This window comes from Poecilia latipinna, unplaced genomic scaffold, assembly GCF_001443285.1.
Source record: "Poecilia latipinna isolate Pla-1442-1.1 unplaced genomic scaffold, P_latipinna-1.0 Scaffold1388, whole genome shotgun sequence".
Taxonomy (NCBI): domain Eukaryota; kingdom Metazoa; phylum Chordata; class Actinopteri; order Cyprinodontiformes; family Poeciliidae; genus Poecilia; species Poecilia latipinna.
In genome coordinates this window covers 33,584-56,445 of record NW_015114004.1, presented here as the reverse complement: position 1 = coordinate 56,445, position 22,862 = coordinate 33,584, and the positions used below count along the sequence as shown (strand labels likewise).

General features: G+C 40.1%; 1 protein-coding gene across 2 annotated transcripts in view; it reads right to left on the bottom strand.

Moving 5' to 3' along the window:
• Nucleotides 1–140: 140 nt before the first annotated feature.
• Nucleotides 141–22,862, bottom strand: part of LOC106962236 (Na(+)/H(+) exchange regulatory cofactor NHE-RF2) — a 34,227-nt gene continuing 11,505 nt past the window's right edge. Inside the window, exons 3-6 of one of the 2 annotated variants that reach the window (XM_015056523.1) lie at nucleotides 10,908–11,135; nucleotides 2,274–2,427; nucleotides 1,978–2,081; nucleotides 141–1,876 (exon numbers count right to left, since the gene is read on the bottom strand). In XM_015056523.1, the coding sequence (XP_014912009.1) occupies nucleotides 1,712–1,876; nucleotides 1,978–2,081; nucleotides 2,274–2,427; nucleotides 10,908–11,135 (651 nt within the window). In that variant the 3' untranslated portion in view covers nucleotides 141–1,711. Of the gene's footprint in view, nucleotides 1,884–1,955; nucleotides 2,082–2,273; nucleotides 2,428–10,907; nucleotides 11,136–22,862 lie in introns of both variants that reach the window. The other variant, XM_015056524.1, reaches the window with a different exon arrangement.

Genomic DNA, 22,862 nt, shown 5'->3' with positions numbered 1-22,862 from the left:
AACAATATTTAAAAACCTCCACTGTACTTAACCGGGTATGAGGAGCTTTTTCACTAAATGAGCCTTATTTTCAGGCCTACAGTGTTTGTCACTGGACAGCTCATGTATGCTCTGCATTCCTCCTGTGATCAGAAGTTGTTTTTTTTTCTTCATGTTTGTTGTAAAAAATAAGAACATCTTCTCAAGTTGGAGTAGTGACTGGGAAAGTCTGAACTTGTCACGCAACCCGAAGTTTAATATCCAATATGTCCGTGCACAAAAAAACAAAAAACAAAAATGTAGTAAATTATTTTGGCAAAGACCATTTACTATCACTTCTAATTCAATAAATTGGCGGTGCTGGTAAACTTGCAATTTGAATGTTTTCAACTTGAGTGTAGTTTTACTTTTATCTGAACAAAGTTAAGATTCCCTTTGAGTTGAGCAGCCTTTTTTTTTTATCTCTGATAGTAGGATAGAAATTACTTTTTTTTTTGGTATGCCTCCCAAACCACCTGCTAGTAAGTAGATAGAGTCTAATGGTTGTTATGGAGACTTGGTTACCCAGAGGTCTTTGCTGCGTCACAGGGAATAAAGGCGTAATAATTATGGGTTCCTCTTCAGCCCAGCCCTGTGTTACGACATATTTACACACAAACTCATTCACTGTAAATTGAACTTCATAAAAGTCTAATAAACTTTCGAATTTATTTTAAGGCTTTTCCCACATCTTGTAAAACGAGACTACACTCCTACTGTACTACTACAATCTAAAACTTTCCAAGTATCCTAGTAACAAAGAAAAAGGTGTAGCCTTCACAATCGTATCTGCTTCATAAGTCTAATAATATAAAAGAAAAATAATTAATACTGAATTATTAGTAGAATGCTACTTGGCCTGCAGTTAAATGTTGCCTCCACAAGTTCTTTGACAAACAAATAAACGAACAAAAAAAAAAATGTCTGAACTCATAAAACAACCTTCCCATTAAACCACTTTAATTTAAGTTTCTCTGATTATGCTAATCTCTTACTAGATTTTTCAAAAATGTTTCTCTGAAATATTAAGTGATTCAGAAAGGTGTTTGTTTTGCGATAAACTTTAAAACACATCCTTTCTATGAACCTGGAGCTCCTTCCCTCTTCTTCCCTTAGTGGTCACTCCCTTTGTCTTCAGATAAGGAGATATTGGTGATTAGAGCATGAAGAAGTTCTCTTGAATTATTTTTATGTTTCGCAAACAGGCGTACGTTAATGACAACGATGATTAATGACGATATACTTGACGTAAAAATACACGTAAGACAGAATACACAGCGATGTTTTCTTGGTTGTACATTGTCTGCATGGGATGGAGGTGCAGAGTCTTTCACAGTGGTGCTTCTGCCTGCTTCCTCAGGCTAATTTGAAAAAAAAAATATATATAAACTCCCACCAATCATTCATGTCACAGTGTCCAGTAACCTCTTTAGAAGGCTTTCCATAACAGGAAGCTGCTTGTTTACTCTTGTTTGTGGTTTTTAAATATAAAAAATAGCTGCTATTCCGAGTCTCTCAGAGGAGGAGGCTGAATCAAATAGTTGACTGAGAGAAAAGGTGTTGAGAAAAGAGAAAATGTGTCCCTCGTGTGTCGGGATTATTCTCATCTGAGTATAGGAAAAGCTTCTTATTCAGAGAAGTTCGATTTTTAGGAAATGCCTTTCGCAAAGTCTCGCGAGGCAAGAAACTAAGATTAGAAGTTACTGAACAGCTCGTATTTCTTCATCCAGTCCATCTGTGGCGCCTTCTTCTTCTCCTTGGCATGGATTTTCATCTTTTCCTCCGCCGCCGTGGCGGCGAGTCTCAGGCCGATCTCGGCGAAGGGGTCCATGAGCTGGCTGCCGTCGTCGTCTGCCAGCTGGGCGTCAGAGACAATGAAGTGAAAATGAAAGATCGTGAGGTACGGGCTTAGGGTTCAGACTCTTAAGCGGAACGGCCTGTACGGGCGTCCACACCGACCTGCGTGCTGAGGTCTGAGCGCGTCGACCTGAAGGACTGCGTGGTGGAGCTGCCGTTGACCTGAGGGCTGGGCGATCCGTTGGATATGGAAGGACCGTCATAATCTAGGAACAAGAATACAAAGGAGACAAAACACAAAAGTTTTTTTTATTTTTTATTCCAGTGTTTAAAATTTTGATGTAAATACCCTATCCATTAATTTGTATGCATCGAATTGCAGAACAACGTTTATAACTTGACATAAACTTTTGCAGCTGTTAAAATTTCGGATACGTTCAGCTTTCAGCCTGTCCCACCTTTGACGTGGCTGATCGTGGGGATCACTCCTCTTCTCTTGAAGTGTTCATCCGTTTCTGGATCCACCACCAGCAGCCAGGTCTCGTCTCCCCCTTTCTTTATGAAGGCCACTACCTCTGTATGCCTCATGCCCTCGATGTTCACGCCGTTCACCTGAACAGAAACGGGGAAACGGAGAGATTATTTTCTGTGTGAATGTCAAGCAAAGTTTTGTTTCGCCTCATTTTATTACAGTGCAACCAGAAACTTTTATTTGTGTTTTCAGTACGCTCTGAATAATTGTGATGTGACTGGAAAAGAACACAGTGTTCAAGACGTTTTGCAAAGAAAAACCTGCAAATTATGGAAAATGATGGTGTACTTTTTCATGTAAGCAAAATCCTGCACAACCAAGTATCTTCAGAAGTTGCCAAAAATAAATACGAAAAAGTTTCCACCTCTGCTGATTAGATCTCAGTATAAATCCAGCTGCTGTGTGAAGGCCTCAGAGGTTTGCTAAAGAGCATTAGAGAACAAACTGCATCATAAAGACCAAAGAACACAAGACACGACCATCCATCTAAGCTGAGATGCAAGGAGAGAATTAATCAGATATGCAGCCAGAAGGCTGGAAAATTTTTTATAAAAATTCCCATTTGCTGTTTGACTCAAGTAAAAATGAGATAGAAGATCCTCGGTTTAAAGCATCCCAAAATTTCAGGAAATAGCACATCACCCTGGACACACTATCCCATATTCAGCAAACACAGAAAACCTAATACAGGCAACAAAAGACTTGAGACCAGAGCACCAGATTAAATCTAGACCTAAATCCAAATGAGAATCTGTGGCATGACTGGAGTATTGACTGATGTTCACCACAGATTTTCTTATTTCAGTCTGACTGAGCTTCAGCTGTTTTGCAACAAAGAATGGGTAAAAGTTTCAGTCTGTAGATGTGCAAAGCTGCGAGAAACTTGCAGTATCAATTACACAAAAACCAAGAAATGACTTGAGGGGACTGAATGCAAGTCTCTGCGATTAAAAACCAAACAGAAAACTATGTATTAGTTTAGTTTTATTTATTTAAAATAAATAAAACTAAAAAAAAAAAAAAAAAATCCAATGCAATTCACTGTAGTGCATGTGCTTCCTAACTCATCCACAAGGGGGAGCCATGTAACCACACAGCAATTGCTCATAAAACCATTTTTCTTCCCCCCAAGGAGCATGCACACCATTTGGACACTTTTCTCACACTCTTTGCTTTTAGATTTTACTGAATAACAACAGAACTGATTCTCAGCACTGTTGAAGGAGTTGCATGCAGACGCAGATGTGGCTGCAGTTCGAACATAAAAGGTGAAATGCACAGGGAAAACACAGTTATCTCCCTCACCTCTGCACCTAGCTGGTAAAGGCACCAGGCTTGTTTGCACCTGCTCTTATCTGGACACTGCGTTTCAGTAGCTCCGTCTAGACCGTTGTGGGTGCTCAGCAGGCTGCGTCGCAACACAGCGAGTTTGTGTTGTTGGTACGGCATCAATATTTGATGGCTCTCCTGAGCTCCGGCTTTGGCTCAGGTGTCAGGTGTCTCTTTTGCTGATGGGGAATTTGTTTAAAATTCACTGCTTTTGATGGGGTGGGGGAGAAGAGGATGTAGAAGGAGAATAAAACGTAGCATTTTCTTTAAGACAGAAGGGGAGACTTAAAGACATTAAAGTCTACTTTATGGGAGACTGCATGGGTTGTTCACAGCAGACACATGAAGAAGCAAAGTAAAAGGAAACTAGAGCGAAAGAGGAAAACACTGGGCAACAAATGAAATAGAAGAATGTCAACAGATGGAAAATGTGAACGACTCCTCCTCTCATCCGTGCATCTGTTTTATCCAGGACTCCTTCCATGCAGGCCTTTGGTCACGCAGTGAGACAGACAGACAGGTCAGTACAGAGAGAACAAACATCTCTGTATTGGGCCGACAACAGGTGTTGTGTTGTGCCTCACAGACTTCATTAACGGTCCAACCCTCACTGGACAATGCATCGTTCTCTTCCCGCTCAGTTAATTAATACATGCTGTAGGAACCGTGCACAAGCCTATTTCCCGTGGGATCAGTCTTCAGGAAACCTCTTAATACTCAGTGTGTGTCTGCATGTGTGTGCGTGTGTGTGTGTGGCTTCACAGAGTTTGAACCTGAAGGTACTTTCTCCTTTTTGATGCGGCGATCAAAACCAGAACTTTCCAACAGATCAGCACATCTGCGGCCGTGACACATGAGACGAGAGTGGCTTTTGACCATTTGGCGTCTGTGTTAGCTTCACAAAGGAACAAAGAACACAACAAACAAGCTACGAGAGAGACGACAGTGTTCAATAAGCTACCGTACACAGCAACACTCCTAAACAAACTTATGTTAAATGGTCACCCTTCTCCTTTTCCTATAAATGTGCATAAATTGAAAGAAAACTCTGTAGAATGTCTTTTTTCAGTTTTCTTGTCTGAAACTCTGAAAAAAGGCTACTAGATTTGCAAAATCTTTTAAAAGAAATATTCTACATAAAAATGTAGTAAAGCAGAATTAAAATTAAAATATCAAATGATAGAAGCGAGGACTATTTGTTGGGTTTCACCATCTGCTGACACCTGTAAATGTCTCAGAGGCCGAGGTTAAAATTAGCCCCAGAAAGTGAGAAAGAGAACTGATCCCGGTTATGTTCTACCACGACTTTATCCAAACAAAACCAGTCAGAGAGCAGCAGATTCATGTGACGTTTGACATCAAGCTCAGGTTCTCGGCGGTTCCGAGCACGCTCTGTTGGACGCGGCTACAGCAGAGAGCGACGAGGCGTTCACTGGCGTCAGGGCTTCTGCCAAACATCGGCAGAAAGCTGAGCTGTCACGGTGGCCTTTACAGCGCTCGTTGCTGACACAACTCCGGTGTAATGGGGCGTGGGGAGAGAAAAAGACGGCGAACGGCTGACAGGGAAAGCTCTTCATGGTCGTTCAGCTCTCTAACAAGCTGCTGACAGGCAACACAGGCGATTCTCCAGGTGCACGGTCAGAGACGACTCCAATTATCACAGCATGTACACACGTAAACACGCCATGCAACAGACCCGAGCGTCAGATCAGATTTTAAACACAACTGTTACGTGATGAAGTTGTTAAATGTTCAATTGTCTAAAAATATACATGCTTTGTATTGATAATTAGGAAATGAGCACAGTTAACACTATTACAAGTACAATAAGCGTAACTCTACTATGAGTAGCAACTAAAGCACACATTATTTCAGGCCAGGATTGAAGAGAAGTGCAGCAATAAACGTTTCTGTGGCGGTGGTGTGCGGAGGGTTCGGTGATATATGTGTCACCATAGGACTCTTTGTCCTGGGGGTTGCTGGACTTGGGCTTCACTGATGACCCTTCTCCTTTAAGAGTGTTTGGCTGCTTTGAGGTTGTGCTTTCCATTTATCTACCTGTGGCTCTTGCGTTCTTGCAAAGCTGAGTCCTCCTGTTCTTTGCTGTTCTTAGGTGCTCAGGGTGGAAGGACTTCTCACCACTCTAGTAACTTTGTTTTAGTGCCATAACTTTGCACCTCCAGGTCACAAATTTGCACACACTCAATGCAAGCCGTCCAACCAACCAACCAACCAACCAACCAACCAACCAACCAACCAACCAACCAACCAACCAACCAACCAACCAACCAACCAACCAACCAATCTTCACTTGGACTTTGCATTGACTTCCATTCATTTTTCATTCGTTTCTGTAGCCTAACCCCGACCCTCACCCTAAGCCTAGCCATTACCAGTACATGCCTAACCTTTAACCTTACCTAAACTCAATTCATACCTTCGTCCTAAACCTAACTTCTAACCCAAAAACACCTCTTCTTTTCAAAAGACCCAGACTTTGGGCCTCACAAGGAGCCATTGATCCCCAGAAAAAATGGGCTTTACAATGTAACAAATACAAGTCCACACACTAACACACACTCAAGTCATGCAGTGACGTGTTCCTATGACATTGTTTTAGCCATTTTAATCTGTTTTCTTGATTTAATTAGGTCAATTAGCATTCCATCCTGAGACATCTTGTTTATAGAGCAAATCTGCCCTGGCACATGAAGGCAAACAGCTTCAATAAACGACTGCAATGCCAAGACAGGATGTAAAAAAAACCAAACAATCTATTGTCCTTCTGCTTCTATGGAATATAAACATGCATTGATTATATGAGGACTATAAGGACTATATAATTTCACACACAAAATATCACTCACAGATATTTTTTATCTACAGACAGAAATTTATGATAGGAAAAGCACCAGAAATGACGTAAACACAAATGTGAGCAGTCAGCATACTGACAGATTGATCATTGCTCACACATTCACGGCGCACATGGGGAGTCTCTGTGTCGCCTCAATCTGCTGAAAACGTTGCAAACCGAAGTTAACATGGCCACCAGTGTGGAAAGAGGACAAAGCTGTGTTTTTAATGCGTCTTACTTTCGTAATTTACTTTATTACTTTAGCAATGCCGGGTAATTGCATTCCACGACAGCTTCATACGCTGTTTTCAAGAGCCCACAATGTTCAGACATACTCAGTGATGCACGACAAGTTTCAGAGAGTGACTGAGCTTATGAAAGCCACTGAGCCCTGACAAACCGAGGATCTGTGAGGTCTGCTCTTTAAAAGGTCGATCATGAACGACTGATCTTGTAACTTCCCAGCAGGGGCTCGGTATAGGAGGGGAAAGTGATGACTCCACAATTTAATTATTTATTTTTTGTTCATAGAAATAAAAAAATAAAAAATCGGGGTCCTGTCAAATACAAAATTAATCATATTGTATTTTCAAAGATTGTTTTTAACAGTAAAAATTTAATGTTACCCCCTCCCAGACCAAAAAACACACATCCGTTTTTGCCCTGAACCCCCCTGGATCTGCATGAAATGGTTCGTTCCTGCTTGGAGCGTTTAACAGTAGAAGCTGCAGCTGAATACAGCGGCAACTGTGGCAGTTACTATGCTGCTAAGAAAAGTTATAAAATCAGGTTTTCAAAAACAAAATGGAGAGAAGGAGAGAGAGAATTTATAACCCAGTTTTTCTCCAAGAGAGGTGGGTAGACTGTGTGAGATCATCAACCAGTTTTCATAATTAGCTTAGCTACAAATTACTGATTACCTCCATTTCACTAGCTTTTAATGAATTAAGGAAAAAAATTACCAACATATTCATATATTTAACTTGTTCCCTTGTACCTTTTACCACTTAACAACAGATGAGTCAGTCAGCAGCAGCTCTAACCCACGTCCCACCTGACCTGTTCTCTCCTAAGTGAAATTAAAGCTGCAGTATGTCACTTTTATATAAATATTTTTTTTCACATATTTTTTAAAATTGTCATTATGTTGTGACAGTATGGTATGAGAGGTAATCTGTGAACGATCTATTTCCTCTGCTTTCTCCCAGGATTCTCTAGAAACAACCAGTCAGTGACAGGAGAGTTTTAGTGCTGTCAATCACAATCTCATGTGGTGCTGCTCATCCTTACTCCCTCTCGATTTGTGCCGTGCTGCAGCTAGCATAGCACAGAGCTGTGCAGATTCAAACTGTGAATGCTCAGCTTAGTTAGCATAGCTACCAATGACGGGAGATAAACAGGTTCTTGTAACAATAAGCTGTTTCTCCCCCATTAGCACATTTAGGAGCGAGTGAATGAGGTTGATTGACAGCGCTAAGAGCGTCATACTAGTTCTGACTGGTTGTTTTGGTCAGAACGGTGCTTTACTTTAACCAGTAATAGTAATTTAGGAAGGAGGTGGAGGAGATTGATTGTTTTCACAGATTATCTGTCTCATAACGAACTGCTACAACATGGTGATAACTTTAACAAATATGGAGAAAAGATACTTTTTTATTAAAGTTATGTACTGCAGCTTGAATAAAATGCAACTACAGCATTTTCGAGAAGTCTAGATTGCTTCATGTGTAGTTGCACGTTGCTTTTCACTATTGCTCATGGGGAGAGACATTTCAGTATCTAAAACTTAGAAAAAATTTAAGCAACCTACTTGCATACTGGTTGTGGACAGTTGGATGTAAAATTCATGATCAGTAAATATTGTGCTAGTATCAGTACTGGACCACAGAAAGCAAGGCAGATGCAAGCCTTTAAAATTGTGACACTTTTTCTGGGTCAAATAGATTCAAAAAATTGTAACAACAGCTGCACTGGGGGGCCCAAACAAATTTTCTGTCAGGGGGCCCAAGGTTTCTGGTGGTGCCCCTGCTTCCCAGACATCCAAGAAATGGACTTGTAGAGGAGCCCATGTTTAGAGTCTACTCAGCATTAAGCAACTGGTCATAACTTGTGGCACCATATTTTATTTCTAAATGGAAACATGTCAGAGAAGTGGACATTTGTTGCCATTGGTGACCTGCTGCAGGATGTTCCCACAGATTTTCTCCAGCTAGCTAACGTTCAAGTGAAGCTACACAGCTTAAACCTTCTCTGATTCCAATAAGTATATTAATGTGAATAACAGATCGTCTCAAGAATTACAGTTTTGCTGCACAGATTATTTCAATTAAACACGGCATAGCATCAGAAGGAGTTTTAATTTGAGAAACAGCCATCGGATTGGGCAACAAGCCGCCTTACAGGAGAAAGTCCATCAGAGATAATCAATAAAATATAAAAACTCATCTGCATGTTTGCTCACATAGTGAATTAAACGCATAATTTTTTTTGTACTCTACTGTTAGAGCAGATCGGTATCATGTGTGCTGCTCTTCTGTGTGACATTGGATCCCGATGTTCGGCCCGGGAAGCCAATGGTCGTGGGAACGAAGGGTGTGTTTACTCCGAATATGTTTACGCTCAGATGCGAAAGTGATCAAGTTTCACAGATTTTTGCAATTACAGTTCCTATACTTTTTTTGCAAATTTGAATGTTTTATGACCTTGTAGTTGCCTGTGACATAAACATCAGAGACATTACTCTCCTGCAGCGTATCCCATCATCATCTTTCTTTTTCTAAATTAAACTCTTTGGCATTTTCGACATACTGTCGGTACAACTAAGTCATCTATTTTCTTTTTTAGATAAATGACAGACAAAAATCTTTCACTTTTAGAATAAGTATCTTTTGTCTAACATGGAAAGTGAGCGCAATAACGTCCTTGTGAAAAGTTATTTATTTACAGGAGACAGAATGAAAAGTTCTGTGCAAATTATGCCACATGCAAAAACCAGGAGTGCAAGCAAGCGCACAGAGGGAACCGTCACTTAAGAGAAGTGAGGGACTGCAGTCGTCTCATGGGATTATCTCACAGTCCAACAATTATCCTATTTTACAGCACAAACCAGTTAAACACAGTGTCATTAACAAATAATTATCTTATTATCTCTGGCTTCCTGTCAGTCAAGAGCATTTGTGCTCACAGTTCTCGCTGAGTGTGTTTTGTTGGACATCTTTATCTCAGCATATCATCTCTGCTGTGGGGGATCTTTTTCACTTTCACACACAACACGCCTTCCAGTAAGGACACATAATAAAAAGTAACATAAAAAATCAAAAACTGAATCTGGCTTCACATTTAGAAGTTGAGCACTAAAGAAGTTATTTTGCAAAATTATTTACAACCCCAGAACTTTTCTACATTTGGTCACTTTACAACCTCTATCTGTAATGTATTTTATGAGTATTGCATGAGATGAAACAAAGTAAGTAGCTGTTAAAAAAACCAAACTATTACACACAGTCAGCCAGGACAGGGACCAAGTTTTGGAAAATTTAAAGCAGTGTATGTTATATGTTATAAAACAATAATAAGAAGACGGCAGCCTGCAGGAGCTCCACAGATCCACAGTTCAGGTAGGAGAATATGTCAACAGGACTATTATGAGTTGTGAGCTCTACATCGCAGTCCATTATGGAAGAGAGGCAAGAAGAAAGTCCTGTCTGCAGCTTATACCACAAAAGACCTTAACTGAATTTTATCGCCTGTAGAAAAAATGCTGAAGACTAATAGTGGTGAATGTCATGATGAATTATTCTGTGAAGATGATTTTCTTCTGACCAAAAAGCTGCAAAAGACTCGAAGCAGAGGTTTGCCTTCCAGCAGGACAAACATAGACCCAAAGTTAGATTAAAAAAAAACATATTCTGCCCCAAATCCATTTCAGAATCTGTAGCGACTTTAAAATGTATATTTTTCAGATCTGACTAAGATTCGGTTGTCTTGTAACGAAGACGGGGCAAAATTTTCCATCTTTGGACGGAAAGACGGTGGAGACACATCCCAGATGACTAACAGCGGTAGTGAAAGGTGGTTGAGTCAGTGGAGCTAAATACACAATATACAGATTTTTTTTTACATTTGAGAACTATGCATTGTTTTCTTTTAACTTCACCATCATGAATTGCTTCGTAATACTTCTTGTTAACACCTACGGTGTTTGATAGAGGGATATGCCGCTATAAATCTTCTGTCAAATCTTTCAATGTTGCTTTCTTTCCTTCATGTGTGAACAAACATGAGTAAATAGCAGCTGGAAAGTGTTGCATGCCACTGACACCATCAGCTACGTCTTACAGATACAGCAGCTCACTTCAAGCTTCTGCCTCCTACCTCAACTAGTCTGTCTTGTGGTCGCAGTCCGGCAAGCTCGGCGGGCGACCCCGGGTCCAGGGAGCGGATGTACTGACCGGGCCGTGACCGGTCGCTGTGTAGGTTGAAGCCATAGCCCCCCACTGACCGAGTCAGGTGGCACAGACGTGGAGCGAGCTCAGACGGGTCGACCTGCCGGGGGGGCTGGTCCTGAGGCTGAGACTGAATCTCCACTTCTGTTGAGGTCTCCTGGAAGAAATGTTTGAGAGTAAATTTGCTTCCCATGCCGATCAACACGTTTTGTTTTTTTTTTTGTTTTTTTTTTGTTTTTTTTTTAAATAACGGCTATAAAACATTAATGGCTGACTCTGTGGCTGTATACATGATAATCACTTTCTAGGTGCATTTAGCTGCGTAGTTAGACCGAAATGTGTCATAATGTTTTTACCACTCCTGCCTCTCTGAGGGATGCTTTTACATCTGTAACTTTAATACATCACTCAACTAATACAACCATGTTGATTCACAGCAAAACCACAGAGGAACCACAGCTAAACAGCTACGGAGCCAGCCTCTCTGTGGTAAACAGGGAGAAAGTGGTTAGGACAAAACATAGAACAGAGGTATCTGCAAACAAATTAAAATTTTTCCTTACCTAGGCATTAAATGAAATTTAAGGTAAACATTGCTATAAAATAATGCTGCCCTCTGGAGTAAAGGCGAGCGATACACACTTAAAAGTTGTATCACAATATTTTGTGGTACTATGATGAAAATTGATATAAGAACTATTAATTAATTATTTTGCAGGTCACTATGGCTGCATTACACAACAATCACAGTCACACAAACAGAGAATCGACTCTTTAAAAATATAACACACTTATAATACACTTGTTCAGGACTCCAGACACATAAAGAAGTGTGATTTGTATCACTAAACTGCACACTTATTTCCATATTTATTAATGTTTGTGGATACTTTTATTGTAAATTAAGTGGAGAAAATAGTAAAACTATCAATTTGACAACACAGACAGTTGGAATTTATTGTAACAATAATAAATATATGTAATTTTTTTTATTATGAGAAGAAATGTCTCACAATAAATGATAAAAAAAAATATGATATATGCCGACTCCGACCCGGTAGTATAAAAACTGTACATGTTTAGAGTATTTTTAATGCTCATTTATTAATTTGCTCATTTCAAGAAAGTCATTTTTGACAATGGATAAATGCCTTTACTGTTTAATTAGTGCAATTTATGTAAAAAGAAGGTGCAAAGTAAGCAATGCCTGTGGCGATTTTCAGGTAACAATATAAGCAAAAATTAATGAATTTGGACTGTGTTCTTTGCATTTTAGCATGAAATAATTCATTTTTACCAAATTATGTAGAGACTATTTCATGCAAGATGTCCATTTAGTTGCTGGGTTTTATGAACGTTTTTTTTTTTTTCCTGGAACTTTCCATTTGCAGCATACTGCTGCCAGCTCTGCCAGCTCGGGTGACGACATTTACAGAGTCGGATTAATTGTGCCTGAAGCTCTTCGCCATGATCATGCTGATTTACCACCTACACAGCCGGGGATGGACGAAATGTGGCGTGAGGGGAGGAGGGGGAAGGCCACAGTTTGAGGCCCGGCTCTGAAACCTCAGCTCATATCAACACTGAGGTGCAACACACAGGTTCCTGTAACACTTCACACAAACAGGACAGCACAGATGAAGTGTGCAGATTTTATATTTTATGACAATTTTTTTTTGAGCATATGTGAAGCTTGCTCTGGAGTACAGCTTGTGAAGGCTAAAAATATGTATGTAGGCAGACTGAGAGAAAAAAACAGAGAGACGGAGGTAGAGGAACATGCTAACAAGAGAGATAGTGGGTGAAGATAGTGTTCAATCAGTCATCAATGACTTTACGTTGGCACAAACTCGTTGCACTTCCAAAAAAAAAGATAAAAAATGGAGATACCACCACTATAGTTCAGGAAACACATTCAGAAACATTCTAATTTGTTTCAGGCATCAAATACTTTTGGGAAGCAGGGATCTGGGAAGATTGCCCTGAAATGGAGGAAGACAACAGAAAAATCCAAATCAATTATTCTCCCATGAGTCCCTGCACATCCTCTGTTTCCTGGCTGCAGAAGAAGTGCTCGGGTTGGGCTGTAAGGGTGAAAATAAAACAACTTTTTTTTTCAAATGTATTAGTATTCTGGGATCTGGTTGATGGAGGAAAAAAAAAAAAACAACAGAAAACAAGTGAGAGCGGGAAGCCAATAAGCAAGAAAGGGGAGAGAGTCGAGTGTGTGGGAGGGTTGGAAAATTAGATGCAGCGAGAGGGTTGAGAATGAGAGTTGAAGAAATGAAAAGATCACGCAGAGGCCAAAGAAAGACAGCAGACAGATAAGCAGAGCGAGAGAGAGAGGGAGAGATAGAAGAAGAGAGGAAGAGAGAGAGAGCTGGTTTACGAAGAGAAGTGAAGATGACCGAGGTTTCCAGTAAGACACGCTGGTGAGGAAAAGTGGAGCTCTAATGTAAACACTGAGAGGTACACAGCTGGGAGTCATTATGTGGGGAGACGTGAGTGTCTGCCAGTTTAACCTCTGACTGCCTTTCAATGCGGAGCTGAACCCCACTAATCGCCCCTGTGGGGCCTGTGCCATCTCACAGACTCTGAGCTTGTCGCGGTGTGAGGTTACACTTCACGTTTGTTGTTTTTCTCCTATTGTCGGCTCGATCACCACAAAATCAGCTCAGGTGGGGACCTGATCGCCCCTGACATGCAGCGCTGTGGTGCAGAAGTATTTGCCCCACTGCAGATTTCTGACTTTGCTTGCGGTCACACTTCAGCGATTTAGAGCATTAACCAAACGTTTGGTGCAGTTTCACTAGCCACAGTCGGGCCTGAATACATTCTAACCTGGAGAATTGAAAGATCACTTAAATAGAAGCCATCAGACGACACGAAGTAGGCCAAAAGACGCCGCGGAGGAACCTAGGACAACATTTAAAGTCTTGCATGTCTCACTTGCTTCAGGTACGATTTGTGTTCATGATTGAACAATAGAGGTCCATCTTATGTTTGCCAAAAAAATCATTTTGAGAAACCAAAACAATTTTAGGAGACAAAACTTGAACTCTTGGAAGTTGTATGTTCAGAAAAAGAACATCACAGTAATAAAAAATGGTACGAGCTACTTTGCTACTTTCAGACCTGGATATGCCGCAGTTTGAGACCTTAACATGTGGGTCATGCCGCAGCACAATGATCTAAAACATCACTCATTAAGTCTATGTCTGGGTGATCCGAATGTAACAAAAATAACATTTCGAGTGGCCTAGTGAAAGTCTGAGCTTGAATCCAAATGCGATGCTTATTTTTATGACCCTAAAGATATCATTTCTGCAGCTTAATTAAAACAGTTCTGTAAATAAAAGTGGGCTACAATTCCTTTCCAGTGATGCAAAAGACTCATTACTTAACATAAATGTTTGATTGTTGGAACCCAGTTTAAATTACAGTTTAAACTGGGTCACGTTGGTTTGGAAACATCGTTTGAAAGCTGATTTTACTTTTACTCGGGTTGTCTTTGATGTTCAAATTTGACTTGATGGTCTGAAACATATTAAAAACACAAAGAAAGCTGTAAAGAGGCAAATACTTTCTGTTGTGATTACACAAAACCGTGCTTGTCAAGAAAAACCTGACACAGTGAGACGGACAGCGATAATGATTTCGATGACTTGGAGCATCAACCAGAGAGACTCGGGTTACAGAATAAGCTTTTCTAAACAAGAAGAAGCGTTACGGAACGAGGCTGCTGTGTTTGTGTGAGCTCTGCCTGTTGAAAACTTGGTTGAAAACAGATTCTGGGAGAGAAATATTTTGACTGCAGGAAGAAAAATGACATGTAAAGTTTTCCTCCTTTGTCAGCAAGCCCTCGCATCACGTGGGGAGAGCTTTCGGTTATCACCAGCGGACACTTTTCAAATCAAAGTCCCACATGGGAGGAGAGACAGCAGGAGCTGCTGGAAACAATAATAATAATAATTAAAAAAAAAGCTGCATCGCAGATCCAAACAAGCTCATTATGGAACATCTGCCCGTGAATCCAGCTGCTTTGCTGTTAAGAAAACTACAGTATATGGAATATTTCACGCCCACTACAAAACTAATGTTTTATTTCCAACAATACACACCTACGTGTGCTGACCCCAGCGTCCCGGCTGTGTCTCGGTGAGAGGATGTGCGGTCAATGGAAGTAGCGCTTCCACGAACTCCTCTGTGTCCTGCCACAATCGGCCTTTGTCTCCGTAAGTCTGAGGGAGAACATGTGGGGGAGACCACCACAGACACACAATACCGCGTTTCATTTATCTTGAATATCTTAAAATTGTGGACGGTGTGTTTTTCTTTTATGCTAATTTGTTGACAACGTCCCTTCACCAGTTTGCGACCTCATTTCGTACCGACGTGTATTGCCATTTCGTCCCATCCTGCTGTCATTTTGCACCCCGTGTCCATGCGGTTGTGTATAATCTACCTTCAGTTTGCATTACATCATAAACTGAAGGTTACTGATTAGATCTAAATCTCACTTTCTGACTGGACTGGATGAACGAAACTGATTCAAATTAGATCTAGATCCTTTGAAAAGAACAAGATCTGTCCTGGAGATGACACTTATTAATTAGTGTTTGTTTAGTAGATTAACTGATCTAAATTGAATGTTTACCTGCATGCGTTTACATGTGTATCTTTGCAGCTCAGTGGAGCCGCTTTGAGGTTAAAACGCGAAACAGAGCAGAATAAGAAAACATTGCCCTAAATGCTTAATTTGTGTGCAGCTACAAATACACAGTGTGTATATTCCTCCCCCAGCGGGTGCTGGCAGCAGTTTTGGCAGGTGATGAAACTGGATCGCAGCTTGTTGAATAATTGAGCGCTGGCCTGCAGTGACGGATAGATCGTGACCGCTGTTAACCCTTTCACAGCCAAGGATCGCTGGTTTGATGTTGGCTCACGATGCCGTGAAGTATATGCTCGGGGATGCGAGAGTGTGGTATACTCGCCTTTGATTTGACACAAAGAATCTTCCTTGTATGCGTGAGTATGCAGGGCAACGATTTCAACTTTACAGCTAAACTTTCTCGTGAATCAATCCGTTCGTCTTTGAGTTTTGCGTCAAAGCAAAATGGTTTGCTAAAAACAGACGTAGCCGGTTCTGAAACAAAGATGAAGATGTAAAAGAAGGGCTTATAATCCAGAGGCTTTGGTTAATGTTTTTACTGTCATTCTGTAGCACTTTGAGATTAACATTTAAAGTGCGTTATAAGTAAAAATCTTCTTAATGTTACTGTTATTATTGTCAATGCCTATTATTGTTAAGTGTTTAATTTTATATTTTTGAGATAATAAGTGGACCACTTTTAAATGATAAAAACTGCTATGTATTTCTTGTTCACATTGAATTTGTGAATTTATTTCTGCAGCTGCTTCAGAAGTTGCTCAAAAAGAGCAGATGTAACTAGTTCACAGTGGGTTAGAGAGACAGGGAAGGAAAAAAAGAGAAACATGAATTGATACGCAGCTGGAGGGAAGCAAAGAAGGGATTTAAAAAGGAAAATAAAAGAAAGCCGGATGGAAGTGACCGGAACAGACAAGGCCTCTACAGGATTAAAGAACCTGAGCTGAGAGGTGGATGTGAGTGAGAAGCACTGCTAACGAGAGCTGAGCGAACATGAGAACCAAAGCACTGGGCAGGGATTGCTATAAACACCAGTTTTTCCCACTGGTGCTGTGCTGCATTGTGTAACAGCTCTGCAGTGTGTGTGAGTGTGTGTGTGTGTTTAGCCTGTGTCTGCAGGACAAACCAGCTGGTGTCTGTTTATGAAGTCCCCAACTCCACTGCAATGTGTGTGAATGTGCAACATGTGCGGTACCTGCTGCTGATTCAGTTTCCTGTGGACAGATCGCAAGTGAAGAGCAGCAAAGGAGGAATGTCGAGATATCATGAGCACAGGTTTGGGAATAGTGGAAGAAGATACGGGAAAAGAAAGAGGAAGTCGGCGTTGCGTAGTAAACCACATTAGTCGTGGATCAAGCTTCCATCCACACTTCTTTGACATGGTGACTACTTGGCCGTGGCACAAGAATCTGAAGTTGATTGATGCCACTTGTTCTGATTTTAAACTTCAGTCTCTGCCTGTTAACACAAATGAAGCAGAAAATGTTGAACAGGTGTTTGTTTGTCAACATGAGCGATCAGTGAGAAGATTGATGATCCTTTCTTATCATCTCTCAAGCGACGCATACAGTTTTTGTTGGCTGCCTGACAAAAGTTTCTGTTCATGAAATTTCATACAATAAACACCTATTTGACATTTCTTGTTCAGCCTAGAACAAAAAGATTTCAGGTTATTGATAAAGTTTTACAGATGCTGTAAACCGGGCTTTTTACCTTCAGAGAGACCAAGCCTCATGGCTTCCTGTATTTATAAGGTGTAAAATATATCCAGCATTACAACTATTATCTTAATATCAAAAAGTTGATCTTCCAATCTTTAGCAAACGCCACTGAGGCTGCTGGTTTGGTTGGATGCCGTTTCAGTCCTTGCTACTTATTGTTAGGCCTCAATAGTTTCAAAGGGGCGTCGCGACCAAAATGTTTCTGTGGAGGAAAATTTCAGTTCGAAAATAGTCCACATCATCAAACAGGCTGCATTTCAGAAAATGTCGGATCTGCTGGCAATTTCACAGACAGCCATCTCTCAGGTTAGCAGAAAGTGGAACACAAAGAGAAAATATCCAGTGAGCAGCAGCTGTCGATGGTCAGAAACACCATATTGACATCAGAGTTTGGTTGGAAATTGGCAGGCTGGTTCGACTTGATGGAAAGACGAGAGTAGCTCAAATAACCACTTGCTCCCACCGGGACATCCACAAGAGGATCTTTAAACCTTTGAGCAGATGGGCTACAACAGCTGATGACCACACCAGTCAGCAAAGAATAGGAAGCACAAGAACACAATTCATACATTCAATAACAGATTGGAAAACCTTTTCCTGATCCGAGGAGAGTCGTTTTCAGCAGTAACAGTGATATTTAGCATAACCAACTCAGCTTCCGCACCTTTTCTAGTCACTGCAAATGCTTTGCTTCTGGATGACTCTAATGACGTTTAAAATAATATCACTTTAGGATTACTGTGGAAATTTCTGTATATTGATCAGAAATACCAAAATGATGGTTTCAAATAAACTGGCCTGAAACTGACCTTTAGTTTTAGATCAGTGGTACAAAGACTCCCTTTTAGTTTTACTTTGATGGTTTCTAACAGCATTTTGTTTTTCCATAAAACCGTGCTGTTTTGGAAAATAAGTAAAAGGGACAGAAACATGTGAAAAGCAGAGCAGTTCAGCTCCTCGTGTTCAGGTTATACAAACAGCTTGCGGCTGAACTGAGATTGACTGATGAGCCAGTGACCTAAATATGTGATGAAGCAGTTTTGATTGTTGTTTGTTGTCGTCTACCAAATGCTGAAGTTGCCAACAGCAGCAATCGGTTGCAAATGTTGTGAGTGTGAGCATGCTGTGCAGGATCTCATAGCTCAAAGCTGAACTGTCAGAGATGTGAAGGCACTCAGTTTAAATTGCTGTCATTTGTTTAGCTACAAATGACAGCAATTTGTAGTTACTGCTTCATTTTCAGTGTGAGGATTTTGTGATGTCGACAAATGTCTGTAAAGGCAAACAGGAAAGCTTCTGCCAAACGTTCGCTTTGTTTCTTCTTTTCCTAATCCAAACTGGATGCCTTTCGATTATTTCCCTCTTGTTCTTATTCCGATCTCATGCTTGATCGGTTATTTATTTTATTTTTACACTTTCAGCAGTGAGATGGTTAAAAAAAAAAATACTTTTCAGCTCAATTTGCATTTAAATGTCAACCTAAACTGTGTGGGCTGCTGGCACCGCTCACATCTGAGTGCGGTGGTGTGTGTCTATTTCTTCTCCTTTTTTTTTTTTTAGTTATCTATTGAAATATAAGCATCAAGCATTTGCATCAAAGCAAATGTTACAACGGCCCAACTTTTGGCTATTTCTTTTTGCTGCCGTTTGTTTTTCACATGTGACGGTGATGTAATGTTTGTGGGAGAGTGTGAGTCCACACCCCTGTTATCAGCGTGTGGCAGATATCCCTCATCCATGAAGGTGGCGCTTAATTTGTGTATGTTTATTTTAACGGTCAAAAGGGGAGCAGTGTTTTACAAATGTATTCACACCCCTTAAACATATTTTCACACAAGATTTATGGCTGACCAGCACAAAGTCGTGCACGGAGAGAAAGTGTCATAATGTTGCTCAAAAAATAAAGGCATAGATCTTTTCTAAACAATGTGTCATGGATTTGAGTTCAGCCCCTGACAATATGGAGGATGACAATATCTTTTGCTGTTAGTACAGCTGGAAGTTTTTAGACACACTGAAATATTTGCTTAACATTTTTGGCAAAACAACTTTAGTTCACCCAGCAAATATTGAACCCCGATCAACCCTGTAACTACAGGAAATAATGCGAAACCGTGCCAAGCGTGAGCGATGCAAACAGAGGCTGAACTTCCTTTTAAGCTAACTTTAAAAGCCTTCTGCATTGTTTAACACATTTTAGTTGGGAGGGGTGGAGATGTCCCTCTCCATGCATCCATCTGGCTCTTCAAGTAAAAACTTTAGATGGATCCCACATGAAATCGCTGTTTTCAGTTATTACAATGGATTTCACATTTGTTTATCCTCAACTACTGTGTAAAATAATGTGTTGTATATGGAATACTTTGGAGTGAAAGTGGAGTTGCTAATGTTAGGAGATGACATATTAAATCACTTATAAAACTATCTGCAAAGTGTTCAGTTGATCTGTAAGGATTGTTTCATTAACTTATCATAGCAAACAATAAACTTATAAATACAATATTGTGTATTGGCTGTGAATGCAGCCGGCAGCAGGTATGAGAAACGTCTCCAACAATTTGAGACAGAAGGAAACCTGTTGAATGTTTTGGTTGTGTTACTGATCAACATGGATCCTCCAAGACAAAAGAAAAAAAATCTCTCCTTTGTTCTCCAATTATGTGTTTACGGAGTTTTCATTTCTTTCTTCTTTTGTTGGTTCCTGAATATGTTTTAAGGATTTTCGTGTAGGCGGTGATTGATCAGTCCTCGCCCCGACTGCAGCCTACTCAAAGTACGCTGGCATTTCCAAATCCAACTACCAACATTAAAATGATAAAACTGAGAAAAGGAAAATCAGAGTATGGCAGAGGAGGCGTCATTTCTCCAAAAGTTATTTTATATAAAATGTATGTGTCCAAAAAATTTAATTAAAGACTAATCCCTAATGAGTGACGGATGGCAGGGCCGTTGTCAGCTTTATTCTGACCCATAAAGCTTGACAAAAGTAGTCCAGTCTATAAATAATGCTGAGCATTGGTACATGCTCCGTGCTTTAATTATGATTTAGGCAATGACAATAAAAACATGGAAATATACAGTTTTGGTTTTAGCTGCAATTGTTGTGAATGTTATAAAACATATTTGGACATACAAATATATTAACTGTCATTTTAGGACAGAAAAAAGAGAGAGCGACGAGAGAGAGAAACTAACCAACTAGTGCTGACAACAAATGCACATTTCCTTTGTATTTTGTCATTTCTAAAATCTTTAAGAGTCTAAAAATGTTAGAGCACAGGTTTGATTTGATTAAAGTTTATGGTGCTTTAGGGCAAAAGTGGAAGGGGTCACCCTGGACAGGTCGCCAGACTGTCGCAGCAGTTTTATCTCATTATGTATAATATTTAGTGCATTTTTTGAGACACTTCTAAATTCAATACATGTAAATCAGAAGCGCAGACACACTCTTTGTGCGAAGGGATATTGTATAATGTTTCCAGAGAAACACTGAAGTCAAAATCCTCTGGGTTAACAGGGAGCAACGTTTGAATAGATTATCAGTTCTGAATTGGGTAAATAATGCAGAAACACACAGCTGTGCTCGCTCTCACATACCCACCCACACACTTCTAAAACAATACACTCAGTTGTTCATATTCCTCTGACATTATGCACCTTACAAACTCAGCTCGCCTCTTTGTCCGTTTACTACCCCACAACCCACACACACACACACACAAACACGCACACACACACACACAGAACCAGACACAATCATATTCCCTGACCCTGACTTTTTTTCCATCCTTCATGTTTTAACTCCTGGAATTCGGTTTGCTCTCCGGCCCAAACACACACACTGAATCAGGACCCTTGATGTAACAACATTGGTATTCAAGGCTGGGGGTTGGGGTGGAGGGTCTCGTATACCAGCTCCAGATGTTTATGAGGAGAACTGCTCTCACTCTAATTATTAGAGTTAAAGCCCAATATCTGACCATCTGAACATTCTGTAAAACGACGACTGGCCTTGAGAATGTCATCAAATCCAACAAAAAAAATGTAAACACATAGGAAATGTCTGCGTTTAGTGTTTACAAACAGCTAAACATTAAACATTTTGACTTTTGTTGGGAGAATGTATATATATTTTTCACTGAACTGCTGACCAGATCACAGCACAGATGCAGCTGCTCCAGACGTCTCCTGTGTTGTGTTTTCTTACGCTGAAGCCAGCAGGCCACATCTTTTCTCCATTATCCCCAGCCCTAATGAGACGCTGAGCCAGGGAGCAGGACACATGCGACTTCCAAAGAGTCTCAGTCAACATTTCAATTTCTGCTGTTGTTATAAACAGATTGGTCGGCGAGAGAAGTTATTCTCTGGTACAAAAGAATCCCCAAAACAAAACATAGACTTCATTCAGAAAGAAATGAAGGAAGGAGATAATGGAGGCAGCATGTATTCACATCTGTGAATACAAGCTGCTTGGACCTTACTCTGTTAAGTATGGCAGAGGATCCGTGATGCTGTGGGCCTCCTTTAACCTCGCTATAGCATAGGTGTCTTTAAAATAGCATAATAAAAAGTGGATTGTACAAAGAAATAACTGCAGCAATGCCACTAATATTGCACTGGTGATTTTGATAAGAAAAACAATATTTTTTAAATATTGACTTGATAATTTAAGTTGCTCAAATTAAAGGTTAGATTTATTTATTTATATTTTTCTGCTATAAGACATTCATTTCATTTAAGGCTTTTTACACTTGAGGTACCAATAAATGTGGGAAAAATTGAGAATATGACTCTTGAATTTATGGTCTAGTTTAGTGTTAAAATATCTCTATAATTCAATGTAAATCTATTTCAGTGGTCCATGATTTTTTCTCTCTGTAAAAAAAATTAATGAGTTTATTTGAATTCAAATTAGACAATGTCCATCATTTTCAATGAGACTCTTTCACTTATACAAGTACTAACATTTATATTTAATAAAAGAAAATAAATTTCTTTATTTAGAAAGAAATAAAGAAATGTGTGTGTTTATCCTTTTTAAGGATAAACACACATTCCCCCCCATTTTTGTGTTGTTTTTTTTAGTCTCTGTGGTTGTTTTGTAGGAAATGTGAGTTTCTCCAGCTGAAGCACATGCGAGTCTTTAGCAGTGCATAAATATGCAGATAAACCTCCGTGTTTGTGTGCGACTGTTGACATTAAGATTCAATTAAACATTAAATTTAGCTGGTTTCCGCTTAAGACTGAAATGATTCGACCGATTCAAACAAACCATGTGAAATGAGGCATTACGTAATTATAAGTCAAACTCCCGCACCCCCTCAAATACACACACCCCTGCTCCGTAGGTTTTTCAGCAGATGTGTTTCAGTCTGAGCTCCACTGAGAGCAGATGATCTCCAAAGGCTTTGTAAATCATCAACATAATGCAGCTGAAGACACAAAGTACAGTTCACATGTACATTGGCAGGAAAATGAATCATCTGGAATCGCT